This window comes from Abramis brama, assembly GCF_963993115.1.
Source record: "Abramis brama genome assembly, chromosome: 18".
Classification (NCBI taxonomy): domain Eukaryota; kingdom Metazoa; phylum Chordata; class Actinopteri; order Cypriniformes; family Leuciscidae; genus Abramis; species Abramis brama.
Window position 1 is genome coordinate 32,386,633 of NC_139980.1, and position 24,032 is coordinate 32,410,664.

A 24,032-nucleotide genomic window follows, 5' to 3' on the forward strand; every position below is an offset into this window, starting at 1 on the left:
TCTTGTTGAATATCCTGAAATATGTCGATTTTAAGACAAAAATGTAACTGAGCTTGACAAAGCCAGTACTGATAAAGACTGTATTAGAAAGAAATGACGTCAGTACATTAAATATGATGTCAGAAAGATCAAACAATTATTATATGAAGGACAAAATGCCATGATGGGGTTAAACAGAAAAATTCTGCAATTCTGAAATTTCAGTCGAATTTATTTTACTCAAATTATATTTTAATAATTTATTGAATTACATAACCCATTAAATGCAATTGTGTAGAATCTGGACATGCAAATATACTATTTTGCATATTATTTAATATATTTATAACATTATGTATTATTTTCTGATATTTTGATGAAACATTTAACAATGAAATAAATTTGTGAAATAATTTTACTTAAGTTCAGTACGCTTTTGCACACTTTTAATTACAGAAATAATATACGTTCAAACCTAATGTAATGTTTTTGGACTCTTTTAATGTCAGTTGCAATTAAATGAAAACGAATTATAGTTTAAATTTATATTAAATGCGGTTATTTGAATATTTCATTATTTTTGTTGAATATCCTTTTCCACTCTGAAATGTGTCACATTACAGAAGTAAAATGGGTTGTAATGTCATTATAATCATGAATTTGACCTGATCTCAATTGCAGGTGTCTCTGAGCTGGAGTCAGGATCGTGCCGGGCCAGCAGAATCTGTATTTCTCTCTGTTTCTGTGTCCGAGCCTGGATCTCTGGTGGGAATTCTGGTTGTGGACAAAGCAACAATGGACTCCAACAAAGACAATGGCATTACAGAGACAAAGGTAATATGGTCTACTAGAGATTATAGATCATTTACGCTCACAGAATAACCTGAGACATCAACACTGGGGCAATATGGAGATCCATTGTTTTCCAACTCTCTCACCTGATGTCTTGTCTTGTTCAGTGTATTGAGGTTTAAAGTGTGGGAAATCAACTTTGGGATTTTACACGATTGTTTGTTCCCACAAAAAGATCTCATGATAAGTAAAGCTGGTCATCCTATGTAACCAAATGCCAACACCACTCCCGAATTTCACTTGTTGACAAAAGGAAGAAACTGAGAGTAATTGTATTTATCAGAACTAGGTGAACGGGTTTGATAGTGCAGACACCATTGTGTAGTTCAGTTTGTTGTTCTGGATGTAATTTATAACAATAGCTGGTTTGTGATCAGCAAACACCGACTCCAGAGCAATTTGTCCTGATCTAAGATCAGCAAAATGAGCTTTTGTGTGTGTGTGTGTGTGTGTGTGTGTGTGTGTGTGTGTTTGTGTTTTGCAGGTGCTTGAAGAATTTCTGTCATATAGCGGCGAGATGACCCATACAGATTACAGCAGCATGAAAATGGGAGATCCGTATTCCATATTCATGGTAGATCAGACACATGAATGTCATATGATGTTTGATTGTTATCTCAGGAACAGAAATGTGTCACTTATTCCCACATGGTTAATGGACACTGTTTCATTCTGCAGATGTGCGGTGTCACGGTTCTGACAGATGCCAGGCTGAATCAGGAAAAGAGTCAGTTGTTCCCTGCATTTCGTAAGTCTTAAGGCTAAACCTCCCCAAGCAACCCCTCAGAGCACCCTAGCAACCACATAGTTACACCCTGGCAACCACCTAAAACACAGATTTGCACCACTCACATTTTCTTAAGGCAAGACATAGTGATCTCAATATGCACTCAAACATTTCTCAAGTTTTTCCATGACCAAATTATGCTATCCACATTAATATTCCAGCTCATTTGTTGCTCAAATGTAAGGGCACGAGCAGCAGAATATTGTACCAATTGCAGGTGATTAAGGAATTAAGCTGGTAGGCCACTACAATAGCCCAGTCTAGAGGTTATGAAAGCTTGGATAACAGTTTCAGCATCTTTATGGTTAAGTGAAGGACTAATGCGAACAATATTGCGAAGGTGCAGAAAACAAGATTTAACAAGCTGGCAGATATGGTTCAAAACATAATTTAGAATCAAACAGTTCTCCCAGATTGAAAAGACTGAATTGGGAAAATAAATTAGTGTGTTAAAATTAGGTCCATGATGTTTAATGATCTGGCCAAGAGGATATAAATTAGAATTAGCAGTGGACCAAGAACCGATCCTTGAGGCACACCACTTAAATATGTATTTTGGATGTTTTCTTTCCACTAGTCTGAAAGAAGACATGTTATTGAAGCAGAAAAGCTCAAAATTGACCAGTGCCTGAAAAAAACAATGGTTTCCCTGTAGTGTCTTCTGGTTCAATCATTTTCTCACTAATGCTCATGGGTTCCACAGCAGGGGAGGGACTCTATCTGAATCAGATGGCTGATGTGGGTTTTCGAAAAGACTTTCCTGAAACCTGGATCTGGCTGGATGCTAATATGAGGTACACGAGGAGAAATATGTCTGTCATTGAGCTGATTTTCACTAGGATAATACCTAACTGTATTAAAAATACTTTCTGAGCTATGAACAAGCAACTTCTGATGTAATAACTTTGATTGTTTACACTATGCAATCATTTAGGAATGAAAAATCACAAATCTACGAGATCTCTATATAATCCTAGACAGCATTGAGACGGAATGGAGAGCAAATGGAGACTTTTGAAGACTGCAAATATTTTCCCTAAAAAAAAAAACCTCATTTATGTCTGTTTTTATTTCTTACGTTGCAGTAATTCTGCCTCGGCTTCCTTCCCGGTGACCGTGCCGGACAGCTTGACCTCTTGGGTGGCCTTTGCCATCGTGATGTCAGAGAATCTGGGTTTGGGCATCAGCGCTCCTGCAGAGGTGAGGCATTGTGTACAGTTTACCTATCACTGAATATTAGTATGTATAACTGATTTTTAAAAAGGAGTTTGTTTCCCAGCTCACCGTGTTTAAAGATATCTTCCTGTCACTGAATCTCCCGGCGTTCCTGATCCGTGGGGAACTGCTACTGCTGGAAGTCAATTTATTTAACTATAAGGATGAGGATTTGGAGGTGAGATTTGTGTTTGTAAAACAGTCAGTAACCCAGCTAACAGGGAATGTTCTCTCAAAGTTATGAACAAACAATCTTCAGGTAACATTAATAAAATAATCGCTCATAGTTATCTGGTCTAATGTTTTCAAAACGTAAACACAAAAATGTTATTTTATACATCGTTAATGGAACGTTTTTATTTAAACATTCTCCTAACATTTTTTGAATATAACTACTTGTTTTAGAATGTTCAGAGAACAAAAAAAAAGTAACGTTTCCATAATTTTTGTCAAATTCTAAAATTATAACATTCGTATAACCAATATTTTTTTTAGAAAAACATTAAAAAAAACTGGACGTTTTGAACATTCAGGGAACATTCAGAAATAATGTTTTTACAACTTAATGAAAACGTTAGCAAAATGTTCCTAGAACATATTTTTGTTAGTTTGGACTGTGCACACAAGTATTTGCTCAGCATTATTATTATTGTTGCTCAAGTTATTTGAACAAACCTCTGACTCACAAAATTAAACTCTGGCAACTAAATGAGAGTAAAATAGTTTGTGAATACTGTTCTATTATGTTGACTTTGACACAGGTTACTGTAGGCTTGTTCTGTTGTAAGTGAATCTGTTGTAAGTGAGTCTGCTGAAAACAGCTCTCTTCATGTCTTTTTCCGTCACAGGTGATAGTTGTTGTTGCAGAGAGTTTGGAGTTTGAATTTGTGTCACCAGACAATAAAGATTTTTCTATGAACAATGTGAGGAAAGTCACAGTGTTGAGTCAGAACATTACGACACTCCTGTTCCCCATCAGAGTCTCAGCGCTGGGAGAGATTCCCATCTCTGTCAAAGCCACGTCCATCTACTCTTCAGACTGGGTCTACAAGACTGTTCTTGTCAAGGTGATTCATGCCAGCATGATATAAAAAAATTATTTAGACATTATTTTCATGACAGTTAAGCCCATTTTTGCCTCATAGGTTCATGACTACAGTGCATCTGGACATTCTTGAAACATTTGTGATGATTTTATATTTCTTGGAGCAAAGCAATATTTGTAATGTATTTAAGTTTTTATTTAAACAAACTGAAGACAGTACAATTTAGTTTTGCATTTTGACATTACTTTCTTGACAATTAAGCAAATTTTCTCCTCACATGGTTATGACTGTAATGCATCTGGACATTTTTAGATTTTTTTCCTCAAAATTTTGCTGATTCTATATTTATTACAGCAAAGCAAATGTATTAATAATAAGTTGATATTTTTATTTTAAATAATTAAAGATAATACAGCAATTTATTTAAGTATTTTTTAAACCTTTTTTAATGACAAAAATGATAAAAAAGAGCCATTTTTTGCCTCATATGTTCATGACTATAAAGCATCCAGACATTTTTAGCTGTTTTTCTCATTATTTTTGATGATTCTATATTTATTACAGCAAAGCAAAATCTGTAACACATTCATATTAAAATAAAGACAGTGCAACAATTAATTATAGCATTATTAAAAACAATTCATGATAATAAAATAAATAAATAAAAAAACATCATTTTTGATGATTCTATATTTAACGTACAACAAATACTATCATAGTGTGTAGCAGCTGGGAGAGTGGAAAATCCTAAACTCTTTTTGTGTTGAATGATTTCTCTCTAGCCAGAGGGACTGGAGCAGTCGTCAACTCAAACATTGTTTCTGGAGTTCCCCCTGAACCAGAACACATTGTCCAGGACGATGGCCTTTAGTTTTCCTGCAGATGTGGTTTCTGACAGTCAGAGGGCCACTGTATCTGCTGTGGGTATGTGTCCTCACCCTGTGTTTCTATTGTAAGAGGTTTTCTGGCTGTTATCAGGCTTCTTTTGAGTACAAACATCTTATCTGACCCTCTTCTATATGTGTCTATGTTGAAGGTGACGTTTTGGGCCCATCCATTGGAAATCTGGACTCTCTCATTGAGATGCCTTACGGTTGTGGTGAGCAGAACATGATCCATTTTGCTCCAAATATTTATGTTCTGGAGTATCTGAGAAATACCAAGCAAGCCGAGGAACAGACCAGGAGCAAGGCTATGAGCTACATGATGGAAGGTGAGTGTTGTGAATTCTTATAGTCCTCCTGAGAAACACAGCAGAAGTCCTTGAGTTAACACGTCTGTTCTGTTTGATTGCAGCGTATGAACGTGAGCTTTCCTACCAAAGGCTTGATGGCTCCTTCAGTGCTTTTGGAGACAGTGATTATTCTGGCAGCACATGGTATACATAAATAAATACAGAACAGCTTAAACTCTACCCCAAAAACTTAGGGCCCTATCATACACCCGGCGCAATGCGGCACCAGGCGCGACGCAAGTATTTTTTGCTAGTTTCAATCCGACGCAGTTATCATTTTCACGTCCTGCGCCACGTTGTTTAAATAGCAAATGCATGGGCTGCTGGTCTGAAAACGAGGTATGTTCAGGTGCATTGTTGGCGCGTTGCTATTTTTTTTTTGTTATTTAAAGGGTCCATTAGTAATGCCTATAGACGGGTCCACTCTGCTTATTACACATATAGGGATGCGCAGCAGCACACAAACTAGCCAAATATTAAAAATAAAAGGATTACAATGTAAAAGATTAATATTGTGTTCATAAAGATATGGTTGAATCTGGCTTGTCCCGTAGATGGTCTGCTCACGCGCATTAACCTCGCGCACACACACACATGCAGCTTTAATCTCGTGCACGAGCAGAACAGTTTCCTCTCTGGAGAAGCGTTCAGTCTACACTTGCAAATTGCGCCATGTAAATAGCGAATCCGCTGGCTTTTAAAGGGAATGGGAGATGAGACTCTGATTGGTTTAACGCACGTTACGCCCAAAACACACCCATTACTCATTAAGGGCCCTATCTTGCACCCAGCGCAATTGACTTTGTACACCGACGCATGTATCATTCCTATTTTGCACCCGCGCAAAGCGCGCTTTTCCCTCCACAGAAGCACGCCGCTAAACTAGGGAATGAACTTGCGCTCCCTGGGCGGTTCAGCGCAAAAAAGGAGGCGTGTTCCGGCGCAAACGTTCCTTCATGCTATTTTGCAGGTTTAGAAAACAATTGCGCCACTAACCAGGAAAAAATAGTTTAAAGTCAGTGGCGCGTTGCGCAAGTTATTCATATGCTATTTTAAGGGTGCATGCTTGGCCATAATCAATGTAGCGTGTGCACAACGCGCATATACACTCACCTAAAGGATTATTAGGAACACCTGTTCAATTTCTCATTAATGCAATTATCTAATCAACCAATCACATGGCAGTTGCTTCAATGCATTTAGGGGTGTGGTCCTGGTCAAGACAATCTCCTGAACTCCAAACTGAATGTCAGAATGGGAAAGAAAGGGGATTTAAGCAATTTTGAGCGTGGCATGGTTGTTGGTGCCAGACGGGCCAGTCTGAGTATTTCACAATCTGCTCAGTTACTGGGATTTTCACGCACAACCATTTCTAGGGTTTACAAAGAATGGTGTGAAAAGGGAAAAACATCCAGTATGCGGCAGTCCTGTGGGCGAAAATGCCTTGTTGATGCTAGAGGTCAGAGGAGAATGGGCCGACTGATTCAAGCTGATAGTAGAGCAACTTTGACTGAAATAAACACTCGTTACAACCGAGGTATGCAGCAAAGCATTTGTGAAGCCACAACACGCATAACCTTGAGGCGGATGGGCTACAACAGCAGAAGACCCCACCGGGTACCACTCATCTCCACTACAAATAGGAAAAAGAGGCTACAATTTGCACAAGCTCACCAAAATTGGACAGTTGAAGACTGGAAAAATGTTGCCTGGTCTGATGAGTCTCGATTTCTGTTGAGACATTCAGATGGTAGAGTCAGAATTTGGCGTAAACAGAATGAGAACATGGATCCATCATGCCTTGTTACCACTGTGCAGGCTGGTGGTGGTGGTGTAATGGTGTGGGGGATGTTTTCTTGGCACACTTTAGGCCCCTTAGTGCCAATTGGGCATCGTTTAAATGCCACGGCCTACCTGAGCATTGTTTCTGACCATGTCCATCCCTTTATGACCACCATGTACCCGTCGTCTGATGGCTACTTCCAGCAGGATAATGCACCATGTCACAAAGCTCGAATCATTTCAAATTGGTTTCTTGAACATGACAATGAGTTCACTGTACTAAAATGGCCCCCACAGTCACCAGATCTCAACCCAATAGAGCATCTTTGGGATGTGGTGGAACGGGAGCTTCGTGCCCTGGATGTGCATCCCACAAATCTCCATCAACTGCAAGATGCTATCCTATCAATATGGGCCAACATTTCATGAATCAATGCCACGTAGAATTAAGGCAGTTCTGAAGGCGAAAGGGGGTCAAACACAGTATTAGTATGGTGTTCCTAATAATCCTTTAAGTGAGTGTACTTTGATTCTCTCATCTACACAGAAGCAGCAGTTTTCATTTTTGCAAATCATACATTATTACGATAGATAGATAGATAGATAGATAGATAGATAGACAATTTATTATAAAAGCATACATCTAGCTTACACATTTACCCAAATTATCATACGCCTGTTTAACCGAAGTTAATTTGGGTGGGTTTCTCCATTTCAATGTAACTTCTTCAGGCTGTCAGCGTTCGTGCTCAGGTGTTTCCTCCAGGCTCAGGCCTTCATCTCCATTGACCCGGTGGTGATGCAGAGGACAGCATATTGGCTGTCTGTCCATCAGGACCCTGACGGGTCGTTCAGAGAGCCGGGTCAGGTCATACACACAGAGCTCCAGGGCGGTCTGGATGGACCTGTGTCTCTCACAGCGTACGTCCTCATTGCACTTCTGGAGGACGCTGAATACAAGGTGAGTTCAGACAGACAGATAGCTGGATGGATGGATGGATAGATAGATTGATAGATTGATAGATTGATAGATTGATTGATTATCACAGATAGATAGATAGATAGATAGATAGATAGATAGATAGATAGATAGATAGATTGATTGATTATCACAGATAGATAGATAGATAGATAGATAGATAGATAGATTGATTGATTATCACAAATAGATAGATAGATAGATAGATAGATAGATAGATAGATTGATTATCACAGATAGATAGATAGATAGATAGATAGATAGATAGATTGATTATCACAGATAGATAGATAGATAGATAGATAGATAGATAGATAGATAGATAGATAGATTGATTATCACAGATAGATAGATAGATAGATAGATAGATAGATAGATTGATTATCACAGATAGATAGATAGATAGATAGATAGATAGATTGATTGATTATCACAGATAGATAGATAGATAGATAGATAGATAGATAGATAGATTGATTATCACAGATAGATAGATAGATAGATAGATAGATAGATAGATAGATAGATAGATAGATAGATAGATAGATTGATTGATTATCACAGATAGATAGATAGATAGATTGATTATCACAGGTAGATAGATTGATTATCACAGATAGATAGATAGATAGATAGATAGATAGATAGATAGATAGATTGATTTATCACAGATAGATAGATAGATAGATAGATAGATAGATAGATAGATAGATAGATAGATAGATTGATTATCACAGATAGATAGATAGATATATAGATAGATTGATTATCACAGATAGATAGATAGATAGATAGATTGATTGATTGATTTATCACAGATAGATAGATAGATAGATAGATAGATAGATAGATAGATAGATAGATTGATTATCACAGATAGATAGATAGATAGATAGATAGATTGATTATCACAGATAGATAGATAGATAGATAGATAGATAGATAGATAGATAGATAGATAGATAGATAGATTGATTGATTATCACAGATAGATAGATAGATTGATTATCACAGGTAGATAGATTGATTATCACAGATAGATAGATAGATAGATAGATAGATAGATAGATAGATAGATAGATAGATAGATAGATAGATTGATTTATCACAGATAGATAGATAGATTGATTATCACAGATAGATAGATAGATATATAGATAGATTGATTATCACAGATAGATAGATAGATAGATAGATAGATAGATAGATAGATAGATAGATAGATAGATAGATTGATTGATTTATCACAGATAGATAGATAGATAGATAGATAGATTGATTATCACAGATAGATAGATAGATAGATAGATAGATAGATAGATAGATTGATTGATTATCACAGATAGATAGATAGATTGATTATCACAGGTAGATAGATTGATTATCACAGATAGATAGATAGATAGATAGATAGATAGATAGATAGATAGATAGATAGATAGATAGATAGATAGATAGATTGATTGATTATCACAGATAGATAGATAGATTGATTATCACAGGTAGATAGATTGATTATCACAGATAGATAGATAGATAGATAGATAGATAGATAGATAGATAGATAGATTGATTTATCACAGATAGATAGATAGATTGATTATCACAGATAGATAGATAGATATATAGATAGATTGATTATCACAGATAGATAGATAGATAGATAGATAGATAGATAGATAGATTGATTGATTTATCACAGATAGATAGATAGATAGATAGATAGATAGATAGATTGATTATCACAGATAGATAGATAGATAGATAGATAGATAGATAGATAGATAGATAGATTGATTGATTATCACAGATAGATAGATAGATTGATTATCACAGGTAGATAGATTGATTATCACAGATAGATAGATAGATAGATAGATAGATAGATAGATAGATAGATAGATAGATAGATAGATAGATAGATAGATAGATTGATTATCACAGATAGATAGATAGATATATAGATAGATTGATTATCACAGATAGATAGATAGATAGATAGATAGATAGATAGATAGATAGATAGATATATTGATTGATTTATCACAGATAGATAGATAGATAGATAGATAGATAGATAGATAGATAGATTGATTATCACAGATAGATAGATAGATAGATAGATTGATTGATTATCACAGATAGATAGATAGATAGATAGATAGATAGATAGATTGATTATCACAGATAGATAGATAGATAGATAGATAGATAGATAGATAGATTGATTGATTTATCACAGATAGATAGATAGATAGATAGATAGATTGATTATCACAGATAGATAGATAGATAGATAGATAGATAGATTGATTGATTATCACAGATAGATAGATAGATAGATAGATAGATAGATAGATAGATAGATAGATAGATAGATAGATAGATTGATTGATTATCACAGATAGATAGATAGATAGATAGATAGATAGATAGATAGATAGATTGATTATCACAGATAGATAGATAGATAGATAGATAGATTGATTATCACAGATAGATAGATAGATAGATAGATAGATAGATAGATAGATAGATTGATTGATTGATTATCACAGACAGATAGATAGATTGATTATCACAGGTAGATAGATTGATTATCACAGATAGATAGATAGATAGATAGATAGATAGATAGATAGATAGATAGATAGATTGATTGATTATCACAGATAGATAGATAGATAGATAGATAGATAGATAGATAGATAGATTGATTATCACAGATAGATAGATAGATAGATAGATAGATAGATAGATAGATAGATTGATTGATTATCACAGATAGATAGATAGATAGATAGATAGATAGATAGATAGATAGATTGATTATCACAGGTAGATAGATTGATTATCACAGATAGATAGATAGATAGATAGATAGATAGATAGATAGATAGATAGATAGATAGATTGATTATCACAGATAGATAGATAGATAGATAGATAGATAGATAGATAGATAGATAGATAGATAGATTGATTGATTGAAGACTGTTTTGTGTCTCCTGCTAGAGTACATATGAAGGCAGTGTGTCTTCTGCCTTGAGTTTCCTGAAGTCTCGACTGGCTCAGGGAATCTCCAGTAACTACAGCCTGTCTTTAGTCACCTACGCTCTGTCACTGGCCAACAGCACCAGCGCTCCATCTGCCCTCACACAGCTGCTGAACAGAGCACTAGTTGTCGGTAAATATACCCTGCATATACTCTCTGAGGAGTGAAACTATTGTCTGTGGTAATCGACAGCATGCCACAGATGTGAAACATTCATAACCCATTAGAAAATAACCGATACGTTTCCTTTAATTCCACACAGTGTGGCGACCAGCTGTACTGTTATGGATGAGTGTCGTACCTGGCACAGTAAAATGTGTTAAACGCTAATGTGTTTATAATAGTTGGATGGTGACGCTGCATTCTGGGTCTTTCAGATGGAGTGCCAACTTGGAGATCTCCAGGCGACATCTTGTACAATTCCTGGCAGCCGCGTTCAGCCGACATTGAGATATCTGCATATGTACTGCTCTCCATGTACAAACTGAAACTAATAGACGAAGGATTCAGTCTGATGAAGTGGCTCAGTCAGCAAAGAAACCATCTCGGGGGATACGGATCCACTCAGGTGTGTTAAACAGACGTTCAACTCATGAAAGACAATAGGAACTGTCTATATGGGACAGAATGACCGAACGTAGACCGCACTTTTAGGCATTCGGGCTCCTGAAATGAATGTCGACATTTTAGAAAGACTGGGTTACAATGGAAGTCACATTGCCAATGTTTTTGAAGATTTAAAAGCAGAAATGTGTTGCTTATAATTTTGTAAAAGCACTTACATTAGTTTTTCTCTGAAAACTCTTATTTGAACTTTAAACAGAAGATATTAGTAAGCATTTTTTTCATACTAAACTCATATTAACACTTATTCTACATCTATTGCTGTACTATTGAAACATTGAGTGTTTGAATGTTTGTGGATTCACTTATTCACCAATTGTAAGTGCCTCAGGTTTTTGCTTTTTTTAAAGAAAAGGAAGGACAAGTTGAAATCACACCACAAATGAACCTGGAAATATTCCTTTAAGAAAGTAAACAGGCTTTAACATCTATTGAGGTATTAATTAGTGTCCCAGTGTTTATGATTACACACATCTTTGATCTAACAAACCCACTGATTCAGGGAGATGAATTTGTTGGCAGGCGAATGTTTCAACTGGAAATCAAGATGTGTGAGAGGCCATCGAGGTGAGAAAAGAAAATGTACTTTTAATTTTAAAAAGAGCCTCATGATATTAACCCGGATGTCTGGCCTGCGTTCTGTCAGGAACACTAACCACTAGCAGTTTCCCGGGACGTTGAGCTTTGATAAAGCGCTGCAATCATGCTGAAGCGCCTTGCTTTGACACAACAACTTGAATCCAACAGGAGAACATCTGACTGCGCTTGCCAAGAGAGTCCTGGTAGTGTTTGTTTGAGCATGTAAAGATTAAAGGATGTGTGGCTGTTTTTGTGCTCTGCTCTGCACATGTGCGGTGTTATTTACCAGGTGGCAGGCAGAGGTGGACAGTAACAAACTACATTTACTTAGTACTGTACTTAAGTACACTTTTTGAGTATCTGTACTTTACTTGAGTATTATCTTTTCTGGAAACTTTTTACTTTAACTTCACTACATTTGAAAGACAAATATCATACTTTTTACTCCACTACATTTCTGTCAAGGTCCTTGAGTAGAAAGTAGTAACATCAGTCAGGGGATTGACGTCAAAACCCGACGTCAGATTTACGTCAGAACCCGACGTCGGACAGACGTTGGATTTTGGTTGGAAATGAAAGTCGGGTTGACGACAAAGCCAAAAAACTAAGCCAAGGGCACTATTTGAGGGAACAGCCATTTGGGTGTCCGAAACCATTGTGGACGTTATTGAGTGCACTTATTCAATCTCACATTCAATCCCACTACTGGAACTGTGTTCTAGAAATAAATGTGATATTGATATGAGGGTAGGCAGGCATAGATTCAGAGGCATAAGGTACTGTAAGTATTACATTCAACAATGCAACAATAATAAAACAATGCATTGACATTTACTTTTTACTTTTGATACTTAAGTACTTTTAAAAACGAGTACTTCTGTACTTTTACTTAAGTAAGAATCGGTCTTTACAACTTTTACTTGTAACGGAGTAATATTTGACCAGTAGTATCTGTACTCAAGTAAGGAAGTTGTGTACTTTGTCCACCTCTGGTGGCAGGAGATTGAAAGCTAGGTTTCTGTGACACAGATGCACCTGAGACCATGTTTACACCTGGTAGTAAGATGCGTTGTGGTCGATCGGATCACAAGTGGACGACGCTAAATACAGGTGTAAACGAGGTCTAAAACGGTTTGAGCTTGTCCACTTCTGACCACTTCCAGAGGTAGATGAAAACACATTCGATCGGATTGCTTTCGTAATGTAAACGCTCATGAGGTCGAATGTGTTCAAACAGCCACAAAAGACCTTCTACTCTCCTCTTACTGACCTGATGAGTAAACATTATGAGAAGAGCTCTAGCCAGACGGGATTTAAACTCTGTCACCTAAAGACCCACGTTTGGTTGGAAGATAAAAAACGTGCCAAACACAATGTTCTCTCTCCACTCCTGGTGTCTAACACACACTCACAGCGTTCGGCTGGTCTTTCGGCTGTCAGAGCAGAAACTAAAGCTGATGCTTTCCGTGTGTTTTTCTCTTTTCTCCGGTCGTGTTCATATGTAAATTGCGTGAGCTTATTTTGTCCATTAGATTGAAAGATCTGAAAAAGCCCATACATTCATCCGCCCATAGACCCTCCCCTCAAAGAAATCAGGACAGAAGCGGTTGAAAGTGGACAAAAGAGACGGATTAAAACACCAGGTGTAAATGGGAATGTGTCTCCCTCGTCCACTTGTGATCCGATCGACCAAAAAGCATCTTAATACCAGGTGTAAACAGGGCCTGAGAGATGAACACATCTGCCATTTACGCATGAAATCAAAACGGAAACTATTTACTGTTTTAATACATGCTTATCCCATTTTTCCCTTGTTGAATGCCGTTTTTGTTGTTTTGATCAGTTCTGAAGCTTTATTGTAATATCTGTGCTCTGTGTTTTTCTTTATTGTCAGGATACGGTGATGGCGTTGCATGCACTGTCAGTCTACGCCACCATCAACAGCGGCGAGTTCGTGGATCTCACCATCACAGTGAACGGTGCTGCCATGTTCAACATAGACCGATCCAATTACCTGCTGCAACAGAGCCAAGACCTTCCCGTATGTATAATACACAGATCTAGATCTGTGCTGACACCAACTACCACTCAAAAGATTTTTTTTTTTTTTCAAATAAATAAATACTTTTATTCAGCAAGGATGCATTAAATTGGTCAAAAGTGATGGTAAAGACATTTAATGATAGAAAAGATTTATGTTTCAAATAAATGCTGTTCTTTTGAACTTTCTATTCATCAAAGAATCTTTTAAAAAGTTATCATGGTTTGACAAGATTGTTAATTATCAGAAATAATTCTTGAGTAGCAAATCAGCATATTATAATGATTTCTGAAGGATCATGTGACACTGAAGACTGGAGTAATAATGGTGTTCCATGCACAAAAGATAGATATTGAAAATTCAGCTTTGATCACAGGAATAAATTACATTTTAAAATATATTCAACACAAATATTTTAAATTGTTATAATATTTCACAATATGACTATTTTTGCTGTATTTCTTATGAAATACATGGTGAGTAAAAGAGACTTCTTTTAAAAAACATTTAAAAATCTTACCAACCCCAATAGTAGTGAATAACTTCAAAGTTTCAAAGTTATCATTGCAAATAACTAGCTAACTGTTTGCGACCTTAGTAATTTGTCAAGATCTGCTAAGCAAAGCATACTAATGTTTGGTTTGCCTCTACAGACTGCTGCAAGTGAGAGGATTGACGTTGAAGTGGTGGCAGAGGGTAAAGGCATTGCTCTGTTTCAGGTATGTCTAAACTCGTAGGTAACATCTGCCAGTACGTTATGATCATAACAGACGTCATGCAAAGTAGATGCAGTGTGTGCGAAACAGGCCTTAATTACTGTATATACGGCAGGTCTTTTAATACAGAAACTTCTGTTAGCACACTAAAACCCCGGTTGAGAATTTAGTCTGGTACAAAAGCAAATATTATAGTTACACAACAGCTAAAAGTAAAACAAGTTGCTTGTTGAACAACACGTGGACCGTCCTGACAGTTTAGCGGGATCAAGCTATCACCTGCCAAGCAGCAGGTTATGAAGGTTCAGCAGCTGTGGATAATAACTGAAATCCCCATAAAGATAAATAGAGACGTAATGGCTTTCTGAGTCCAGTGTGTAATTATACCTTTGATTGCTGGCCATGGAGCACGTAAACGGCCCAGGCGCTGAGACACCAACAACATCTTGAGCTGCTTTGAGAAGCAGTGAAACAGTAAAACTGTGTCCAGATCTCTGTTCTTCAGAAGATTCACGAAAGCAGACTTGACCTGATGTTTGTTCATTTGTGCTTCAGACATGAATGATTCCTCAAATCATTTGACTTGTTGAGGAGAGATGTGCTGTTACTTTACGAAGCGATAAAATGGGAAAACAACTCCCAAAGACTTTTATCATAAATTTTCTTACTGTTTCAGCTTACTGTGTTCTACAACGTGATGAACTCGAGAAGGTCTCTCAGACGGCGTGATACACACACAGATGAGGCCTTTTATTTGTATATAGACGTAATGGACAATGAGGAGTTTCGTGTGAACCTTCACATATGTTTCAGGTGAGCGGTTGGACTGAACACACACGCACGACTCGCTTTTTGCCAAAATTATTTCATCAGCACCAAAAAATTTGATTAAAAAGTCAAAACAATAGAGCTGCTCGATTATGGAAAATCATAATCACGATTATTTTGGTCAATATTCAGATCATGATTATTTAACAACATTACTCACTGACTTTGGAAACATCACACATTTATATATATATATATATATATATATATAATAAAAAAAAAAGATTATTATAAAAAAATAATTGTATGTATGTATATACACATGTTTGTGAGTGTATACACACATTTACATAAATAATATAAAAAATAAATTAGATCAACAATTATTGTTTAATCTTGATTGTTTTCAAAATATCAGAATCGTTTAATTAATTGCAAATGAATTGCCCAGCTTGAAAAAAACAAAATACAGCAGCCCCAAACAAGTATTTACATTTGAGCTGCAATTAAAAATGTATTTGCATTTACATAACAAACTATCAAAAAAATGGCATTTATTTATATAAAAAAATATATTTATTTAAAAAGGGACACTGCACATTAATAAACATTGAAATAAATGTACCATTTTTATCTGATGAAATAAGTAGCATGTTTACCAATAAGATAATAAAAGTATATTTTTTACAAACAGTAACAGTAGTGTCGTTATAGATGTAAAAAGAAACATCAGTGTTGACATCAAAGCAGCATACTTGAATAATAAGATGTATATTCTACATCATCAAAATTTACATTTATGCATTTAGCAGATGCTCTTATCCAAAGAGAAAAGAGGAACAAAAGCAATTCATCAATGAGCCATCAATAATCATAATATACAATGCCAGGTTTATTAGACAACTAGCAATATTCTATATATAATGCAAATCATAAAATTCAAACTATTTATGTCCAAATACTTTTTGGGGCTGCTGTAGATATTAATGGAATCACTTTTGAGTAGAAATCTGTCTGAAAGCATAATTTCTGTCCATTTCTTTAAGTCTGAGGGAAGGCCAGGGCCTGAGTCAGACGGGTATGGCCATACTGGACGTGGGTTTACTCACGGGATTCAGTTTGGCCCAAGATGGTGTCCAGATAGATGATCTAGTCAGAAGAGTGGAGACGCCTTCAGGACGAGTTATACTTTACTTAGACACGGTGAGTTCCTCTTTGCAACTTAATTACTTAAGGCTGGCCCACATTAACAGATTTTTTAAATTGTATCAGATTTTCTAAATGTGAGAGATCACAAACATGACATTCTCACAATATCTCTCGTGGTCAAACGTGACTTTAGAGTAAACAAACATGGTGGACGACGAGCAAGAAGAAATGGCCATAATAGTGTTTGGACAGGATTTCTGATGTTAAATGACTATTTTAATTTAATATTTAACATGTTGGATATTTATGGTCACTCTTAACACACCTCACACTACTGGATAAAATAACATCAAGATAATGGGGACTTTACCTAGGATTGGAAGGGGAGAATTGGGCCTAAAATTGGCCCTAATATCTTGTAGTGTGGGCCAGCCTTTACTTATATTCATTCAATATTTTATTATAAGGGTGCTAAGTCTGCTCTGCAAAAATAACTTTATTATAATCTTATTTGTCCTATGAATTAAGTTTATTTTTCTGACCCCATTGGCAGATTTATTTTTCTTGTTTTAAGCAAACATACATTTTTTCCGAAAACAAGACTTAATATCTCCTGTCATTTTGCTTCTCAAGTAAATGTATCTTGATTTATGAATGTTTATATATTTGTACTGGAAAACAAGACACAAATACTAAGCAAGAAAATCCATTTTTGCGGTGTGTTTTTGTTCTTATGATGGTTTATTTGGTTATTTTTGTGTGTGCATTATGCATCGGATGGTTCTTGGCTGTATCTCCAATTTTACATCTTTCCTCTCATCACAGGTGACCATATTCGAAAAGTGCATTGAAATATCCACCATAATGGACTTTAAGGTGGCCAATGTCCAAGATGCTGTGATGATGATCTACGACTACTATGAGCCGCGTAAGACTCTTTAAATAATTGCTCCAAACAATCTAATTCATGGTCTTTCATTTGCTGTTGTGTTCCAGTATGCTTTTCAAGTTCCTTGTTTCATTCTCTTATCCTCTGCAGAACGGAGGACAGTGCGGTCCTACACATCTGAGATAAGACAGCACATGTCTCTGTGTTCGCTGTGTGGGTCGGATTGCTCCCAGTGTGGGGCTCAAGACATCAGGGTGACTGATGGGACGTCCTCCATCAGCCAACATCCACTTCTGGCTCTGAGCTTGACCACAGCACTCATCGTCCTCCTGTCAATCTACAACTAATCAGTGTATTCCCTACACCGCCAAACCATTATAATCAATAACACTCTACCACAAGCAAAGTTTGTGTAAATTATTTCAAAAAGTTCTGTAAATGTGATTTAATTTAGTGCAACAATGAATGATTTTACAAACAGTTTAGACAGAACTTTGCTTCTTTAAATGACTTTACTGATAACTTAATGAAAAATAAGTGATTAATGAATTAATTAATTAATTATGAGTGAATAAGGGATGCTTTTGTTTTTAGATTTTTCCATTTTTTTTTGTTTTTTTTGTTTTTGTTTTAATTTTGAGCATAATTGAAATGGTAATTCAGGGTCAGGTGCAAAACTGATCAATGAACTTTTTAAATGTGAACACTGCGATTCTTAAATTCCTTCTCACCATTATAGTAATCCACTGTGTTAAATATGCATCATGTTGTAAATTACCACAATTACAAATTTCCCAGTATTAAATGTGTTCATGTCTTTTTTTTGATCTTGTAAGTTGAAACCTCTTTAATTCGTAAATTGGAAATCTTTTTGGTTTCACTTTATTTTGATGGTCCCTTTAACACATTCTGCTGACTATCAGTAAAGTTGCACCTACATGTCTATTAACTATCATTAGAGTATTAGTAGAGTATTAGTAGACTGGTAGGGTTAGGGTTAGAATAAGTTGACATGTAGTTGCAAAGATACTTCTAGTCAGTAGAATGTCTGTTGGAGAACCATCATGATAAATAGTTAGTAAATATTAAGCAGAAAGTCTACTAATACTCTAATGAGAGTTAGTTGACATGTAGTTGCAAAGTTACTCATAGTCAACTAAATGTTCAAAAGGGACCATTAAAATAAAGTGTTACCATCTTTTTAAAAGTTTTGACTTCTACCAGACTAACGCCGGCATTACCTTTAAAACTAAATATCAGAGGCTAAATGGCTATTTTAGGCACAGGTTTTAGATAATTTTACCTGGGGTACTTTATTTGTTATGTTTTGTCTTAACAATTCTCTATTATCCTTTTTTTTTTTTTGGCATTATAAGTGATGACATATAAATTATTAATTTAGCTGCTCTGTGTACAATATGGTTGTTGTATCATAATTGCAGCAATTTCACCAACATGAACACATACATTTCTTATTTTGCAAATGTTAAAGTTTGAATCCATGCAAGATTACACGATAAACACACTGATGGCTGATTTCTCTTGTGTTTTGTATTTTCAGTTATGTAGTTAGCATGCTAAGCTAGCCTTTTTATTATGCGGCCTAACAAACGAATTAACACAATATTGTACACAAACTGTATAGAAACTATAAAATCAATTTACACAATGTGACATCATATCTCTGCTGAAATACTCAACTTATTAGGTAATGTGCTGGTCTTAAAGATGGTCTCCTAGCCTGGGGTGCGTTTCCCGAAAGCATCGTCTGACCATCAGACGAGACTCTTCTGAAACCACCCAATCAGACCAGTTAAGTTGTGAGACTAGCTAACCACCTTAGATTTGTTAAGCTGTTTTTTTCCCAGCATTGCCACAATATTAATGCAAAGGAATTACAATTTGCATAACTGATTCTGGGCTTGTTAAAAGGCCCTTGTGGAATAAATAGCAGACCCAATGAGCAGAGGATTGAACCAGCAGGAAACGTTAACTGCAAACTTTGACTCTACATCCTGCTTGTTTTCGTTTAGTGATGAACGTCTTTGACCCAAGAGTTGAAAACGAGACAAATGTGCTCCATAGTCAGAGCCAATCAAACACAACACCGCAATTCAAGATGGCAAAACCACAGACTTAGTTGATCTTATGACGAGAGCAGAAGCTGTTGTAGTCACCCTGAATGAGTGTTTACGACAAAGAATCGTAATGAGCCCAAGATGTGTTTGGATTCATTAGAGATCCATGAGTCTGTTTTACTGAGCATGGAAGGTTTAATCTCTTCGTTTCTCCATGTTCACATGACTGAGCCACACGGGATGTTTTTCCTGCCACCTCATTAGTGTGGCCCACATGGAGAGCTTTATCTAACAGGAAACGCATCATAACACGGTTCCATCCTGACCCGCAGGCCTGCGTTTCCTTTTGAAGTCCAAATCCTCCACCTTCACATTGACAGTGTGATTTACGCACTTTTCTATATTTAAGCCCCGTCTGTCCAGCTAGAGATTCATTTAAAAGGATGTGTTTCAAAATGTATATCAGTCTTTTTTGTAGTTGTTAAATAAATGCACAAATTAACTAAAACCGATGCTATTTAAATAATCTATAATTTTTATTTTATTTATTAATTTATTGCACTGCAGTAATGAAATGCAAAAAATAGGCTTCATGTTCTTTATCCAAAATAAAAACATTTGTATTTGCTGTAAAATATAACTAATGTTCAGTGCAGTTTTGCTTTCATGGACTTTTAGTTTGTAACTTTGTTTCCTGTGTTTTCTTTTTGTTTCCATGGAATGGAATGGTTTAGAATGGTTTAATTGGTTGTCATAGCGACACACTGTTTGACTGATTTGATTCACCTGTTCCTCACTTAGCCCTTCAGGTAGTTCTCTGGCTGTTATTCTCCTACTGGGTTTGATGTGCTCCCGCATATATATATTTTTTTGCCAAGTATTATTAATAAACATGACTGCTGAGTTTATTGTAGATCCTGCCTTTCCTCTTCCTTTGATGCAACCAACCTTGATAGATGAACAGACCCAGAAGAGATTATAATGGATCTACCAGCAGTCCAGCTTCTCTGCCTCACACAAGAGATTGTTCCTTCGAGGACCACCTTAGCTGTGAGTTTTTAGATCTGGCTCCCTCCTCTTTTGACAATGCCATTCAGTTCCTCGCCCCACCTCCGCTGGCTCCCTTCAGCCCCTCGGCTCTTCTTTTGGTGTCTCCGGTCAGCTGCTCAGATCCTCGTTGGGCTTTCCGGTCTCCAGCTCCACCTTGGTGTTTTGATCCCCTGGCTTCACCTCAGCCCATCGACCAGTCGGCTCCTCGCTCCCTCTTCTCTACCTGGGACGTCATCTACCTCAGTCCTCTAGCACTTTGGCTCCACCGCAGCCGCTACTCACCATGGCTCTGCCTTGGCCTCCTGATCCCCTGGCTTCACCTCGGCCCATCGACCAGTCGGCTCCTCGCTCCCTCTTCTCTACCTGGGACGTCATCTACCTCAGTCCTCTAGCACTTTGACTCTACCACGGCCGCTCCTCACCATGGCCTTGGCCTCCTGGTCCTTCGTCGTCGCCCATTCTCTTCGTCTCCTTGGTTTTGCCAGGGTCTCACCTTTCCCGACTCCATCTCTGTCGGTCGGGTTTCTGGCTCCTCCCTCCTCTGGCCTTTGCTGGGTCACTCTCTGGCTTCCGTCCACCACCAGTCCCCTCCCTCCATCCTCAGTTGGACATTTACAAAGCGAGGACGCGTCTTTCGGGAGGGGGGAGTTATGTTACGTTCAGTTTGGATTCTGTTTCAAATTTCATGGACTTTTAGTTTGTAACTCTTTGTTTTCTGTGTTTCCTTTTTGTTTCATTGGTTGTCATAGTGACTTATTGTTTGATTTGTTCACCTGTTCCTCGTTTAGCCCTTTAGTTACTCTGTGTATTTATAGCCCTTAGTTTGAGTCATTCCTTGTCCATTCTCATCTGTTTATTTGGCTGTTATTCTCTTACTTAGTAACTTTACACTTTGCTAAAGCAAATAGCAACAGATAAACATTACATCCCATGCTATAACATTATCATTCTGCTGACCCATGTCTATTTTTCCTCAGAATACCATAAGCGCACCTGCATCCCTTTCACATAAATACATTCACATCCACAGCCAGTCACAAGGTAAACAAATTAAAGAAGCAACCTAACAACCTAAGAAAACATAAAAAAATTCTTACTGACCCCAAAACTTTGAACGATATACAGCCTTTGGAATAATTACGATTCAGTGTTTTTGAATTAAGTCTATTCTGCTTACCAAAGATGCATTTATTTGATCAAAAATACAGTAAAATTGTGAAATATTATTACAATTTAAAATGTGTTTTCTATTCGAATATATTTTAAAATGTAATTTATTCCTGTGATCAAAGCTGAATTTCAGCATTCATATCATTTTGTCTTATATAGCCTAATGAATAGCCTAATTCAGGAAGTATTGTTAAGGATTTCCACTCATTTCCCATAAGCAAATCCAGCATTTGCTACTCCCCATTCCCACTGTGTTTTCCAAAGGAATAAACGTCAGATGATTTCACATTACATCAAGTTTTACTTGAGCTCATTGTAACTCTAAACGGAAGTGTAGGCAGAGGCAGAGGCAGCGCGTGGGAGTGATAAATGAAAGAGGAGGTTCAACACTTCCTCCCCAGCGTCTCAGAAGGAATGATTCAACGGCCTGTAAATCCACTTAATTCAGACATTATAGATGCTAACAGACTCAGCCTGAATGGATTTAGGTTCCCACTAGGTGGCAGACATGGCTAAGCAATGCTAGACATGATTACCTTGGAGCGTCCGGACTTGAAGAAGCCTCATATGGTAGGCTAAATAAGCTTAAAAGGATAGTTCACCCCAAAATGAAAAATTTTGACATTACTTACTCACCCTCATGTTGTTCCAAAGCTGTATGATTTTCTTTTGTTCTGTTGAACACACAATAGATACTTTAAAGAGTGACCAGACAGGTGACCAGACGTCCCAGTTTTCCGGGGACTGTCCCGGTTTTTGGTGTTCTGTCCCCTGAAATGTCCCTGTTTTACCGCTTATTCAAAACAACCCGCAAATACATTGTGTACAGAAAGTGTACTGTTAAAACATATGCATTGGTTGTTATAATTCACACAAAATGGTTTATTTTCATATGTCTGGTATACCTGCCTGAATGAGCGTTTTTCCCCTTTAATTGCTGTGACGCCACCATGAGCCTATAATTTCCTGTTTTGTCTCCTCCTCTTCCTCTTGGCATTGTTAATACACTTAAGAGGTGAGTTATTTTTGGCTCCTGTTAATCTTAATTAATCTTTATTTTAATTGTTGCTTTTATGTCTATATCTTCACTGCAATTTATGTGTATTGTGTTATTTTACTTACCTGTGTGATTATTTTTTGTCATTTTGCCCCATTTAAGTTATATTTTTGTCTTTGGCCTATATGTGGAGATGAAAGCACATGGTGATTAAATGTACATCACATTTTTTTAATAGAGTAAAATAAGGGCGATAACGTTATACTCGGAGGCTGCTTTTATTTGTTTTGTACATCAGATAAAATCCAGTGAAATTGTTTTCCCGTGTCTGTCTCCACAACACGCCACACAACGCAGACAAGTGTTTATATAACTGGTGTCTACTTCATGAAGAACTTAAACCTGGGGCCCGTTCTTCGTACGTCGCTAACTCAGTTAGCTGGATTTGATTGTTGGCGATTTGGCATGATCTTGGATTGTTTGGTTCTTCGAAGCTCATCCTGGACTTGCTGTCATAGCAACAGGTGCGCAAGCTTAAACCTGCTCGGGAGCAGGCTTATTTCATGTAAACAGGATTAGATCCCCTGATACGGGAAGTCCAGCGCAGCGCGATAGTCCACTTTCTGAGATGTATATTTTTTTCTCGTGACTCGTGAGATTGTCGTTTACATTATTAAATTGTTGGAAACGCACATTTATTTTCGACTTGTCGGAGTCGGGCTTTAACTACAGCACAAACTGTTTGCATTGCCCTAAGATTATTTGCGAGTGGGTCTTGCCTATACACTATTGGAGATGCGGAGAACTTGATGGAAAGTGCTGTCTGTTGTGTCATTCGGAGTTTACCTGGCGCTTTTAGGTTTAAAAAACAGTTTTAGTTTTTTTTTTTTGTGGCATTTCCAAGCCACTGAAGACCCAATGTTGTAAAGCAGTTTTTTTTAAAGCAGTTTTTTTTTTTTTTTTTTTTTTTTTAGGCTATCATAATTTTTTATGAAGATCATGCAATCATGACCATGCCGATTACAGTATGTGTCACTCAGGC

The 24,032-nt window shown here is 36.8% G+C and overlaps 1 protein-coding gene across 1 annotated transcript in view; it reads left to right on the plus strand.

Moving 5' to 3' along the window:
* cd109 (CD109 molecule) overlaps positions 1 to 18,497 on the plus strand; it is a gene marked incomplete at its 5' end in the record, with an annotated part of 28,616 nt that extends 10,119 nt beyond the window's left edge. Inside the window, 19 exons of the mRNA XM_084090752.1 lie at positions 661 to 813; positions 1,316 to 1,405; positions 1,510 to 1,579; positions 2,322 to 2,412; positions 2,704 to 2,818; positions 2,898 to 3,011; positions 3,682 to 3,900; positions 4,662 to 4,803; positions 4,916 to 5,092; positions 5,176 to 5,257; positions 7,628 to 7,856; positions 10,890 to 11,061; positions 11,307 to 11,497; positions 14,027 to 14,173; positions 14,827 to 14,892; positions 15,566 to 15,702; positions 16,704 to 16,860; positions 17,632 to 17,734; positions 17,846 to 18,497. Coding sequence (XP_083946878.1) covers positions 661 to 813; positions 1,316 to 1,405; positions 1,510 to 1,579; positions 2,322 to 2,412; positions 2,704 to 2,818; positions 2,898 to 3,011; positions 3,682 to 3,900; positions 4,662 to 4,803; positions 4,916 to 5,092; positions 5,176 to 5,257; positions 7,628 to 7,856; positions 10,890 to 11,061; positions 11,307 to 11,497; positions 14,027 to 14,173; positions 14,827 to 14,892; positions 15,566 to 15,702; positions 16,704 to 16,860; positions 17,632 to 17,734; positions 17,846 to 18,042 — 2,652 coding nt within the window. The 3' untranslated portion in view covers positions 18,043 to 18,497. The remainder of the gene's footprint in view (positions 1 to 660; positions 814 to 1,315; positions 1,406 to 1,509; positions 1,580 to 2,321; positions 2,413 to 2,703; positions 2,819 to 2,897; positions 3,012 to 3,681; positions 3,901 to 4,661; positions 4,804 to 4,915; positions 5,093 to 5,175; positions 5,258 to 7,627; positions 7,857 to 10,889; positions 11,062 to 11,306; positions 11,498 to 14,026; positions 14,174 to 14,826; positions 14,893 to 15,565; positions 15,703 to 16,703; positions 16,861 to 17,631; positions 17,735 to 17,845) is intronic.
* Positions 18,498 to 24,032: the final 5,535 nt, after the last annotated feature.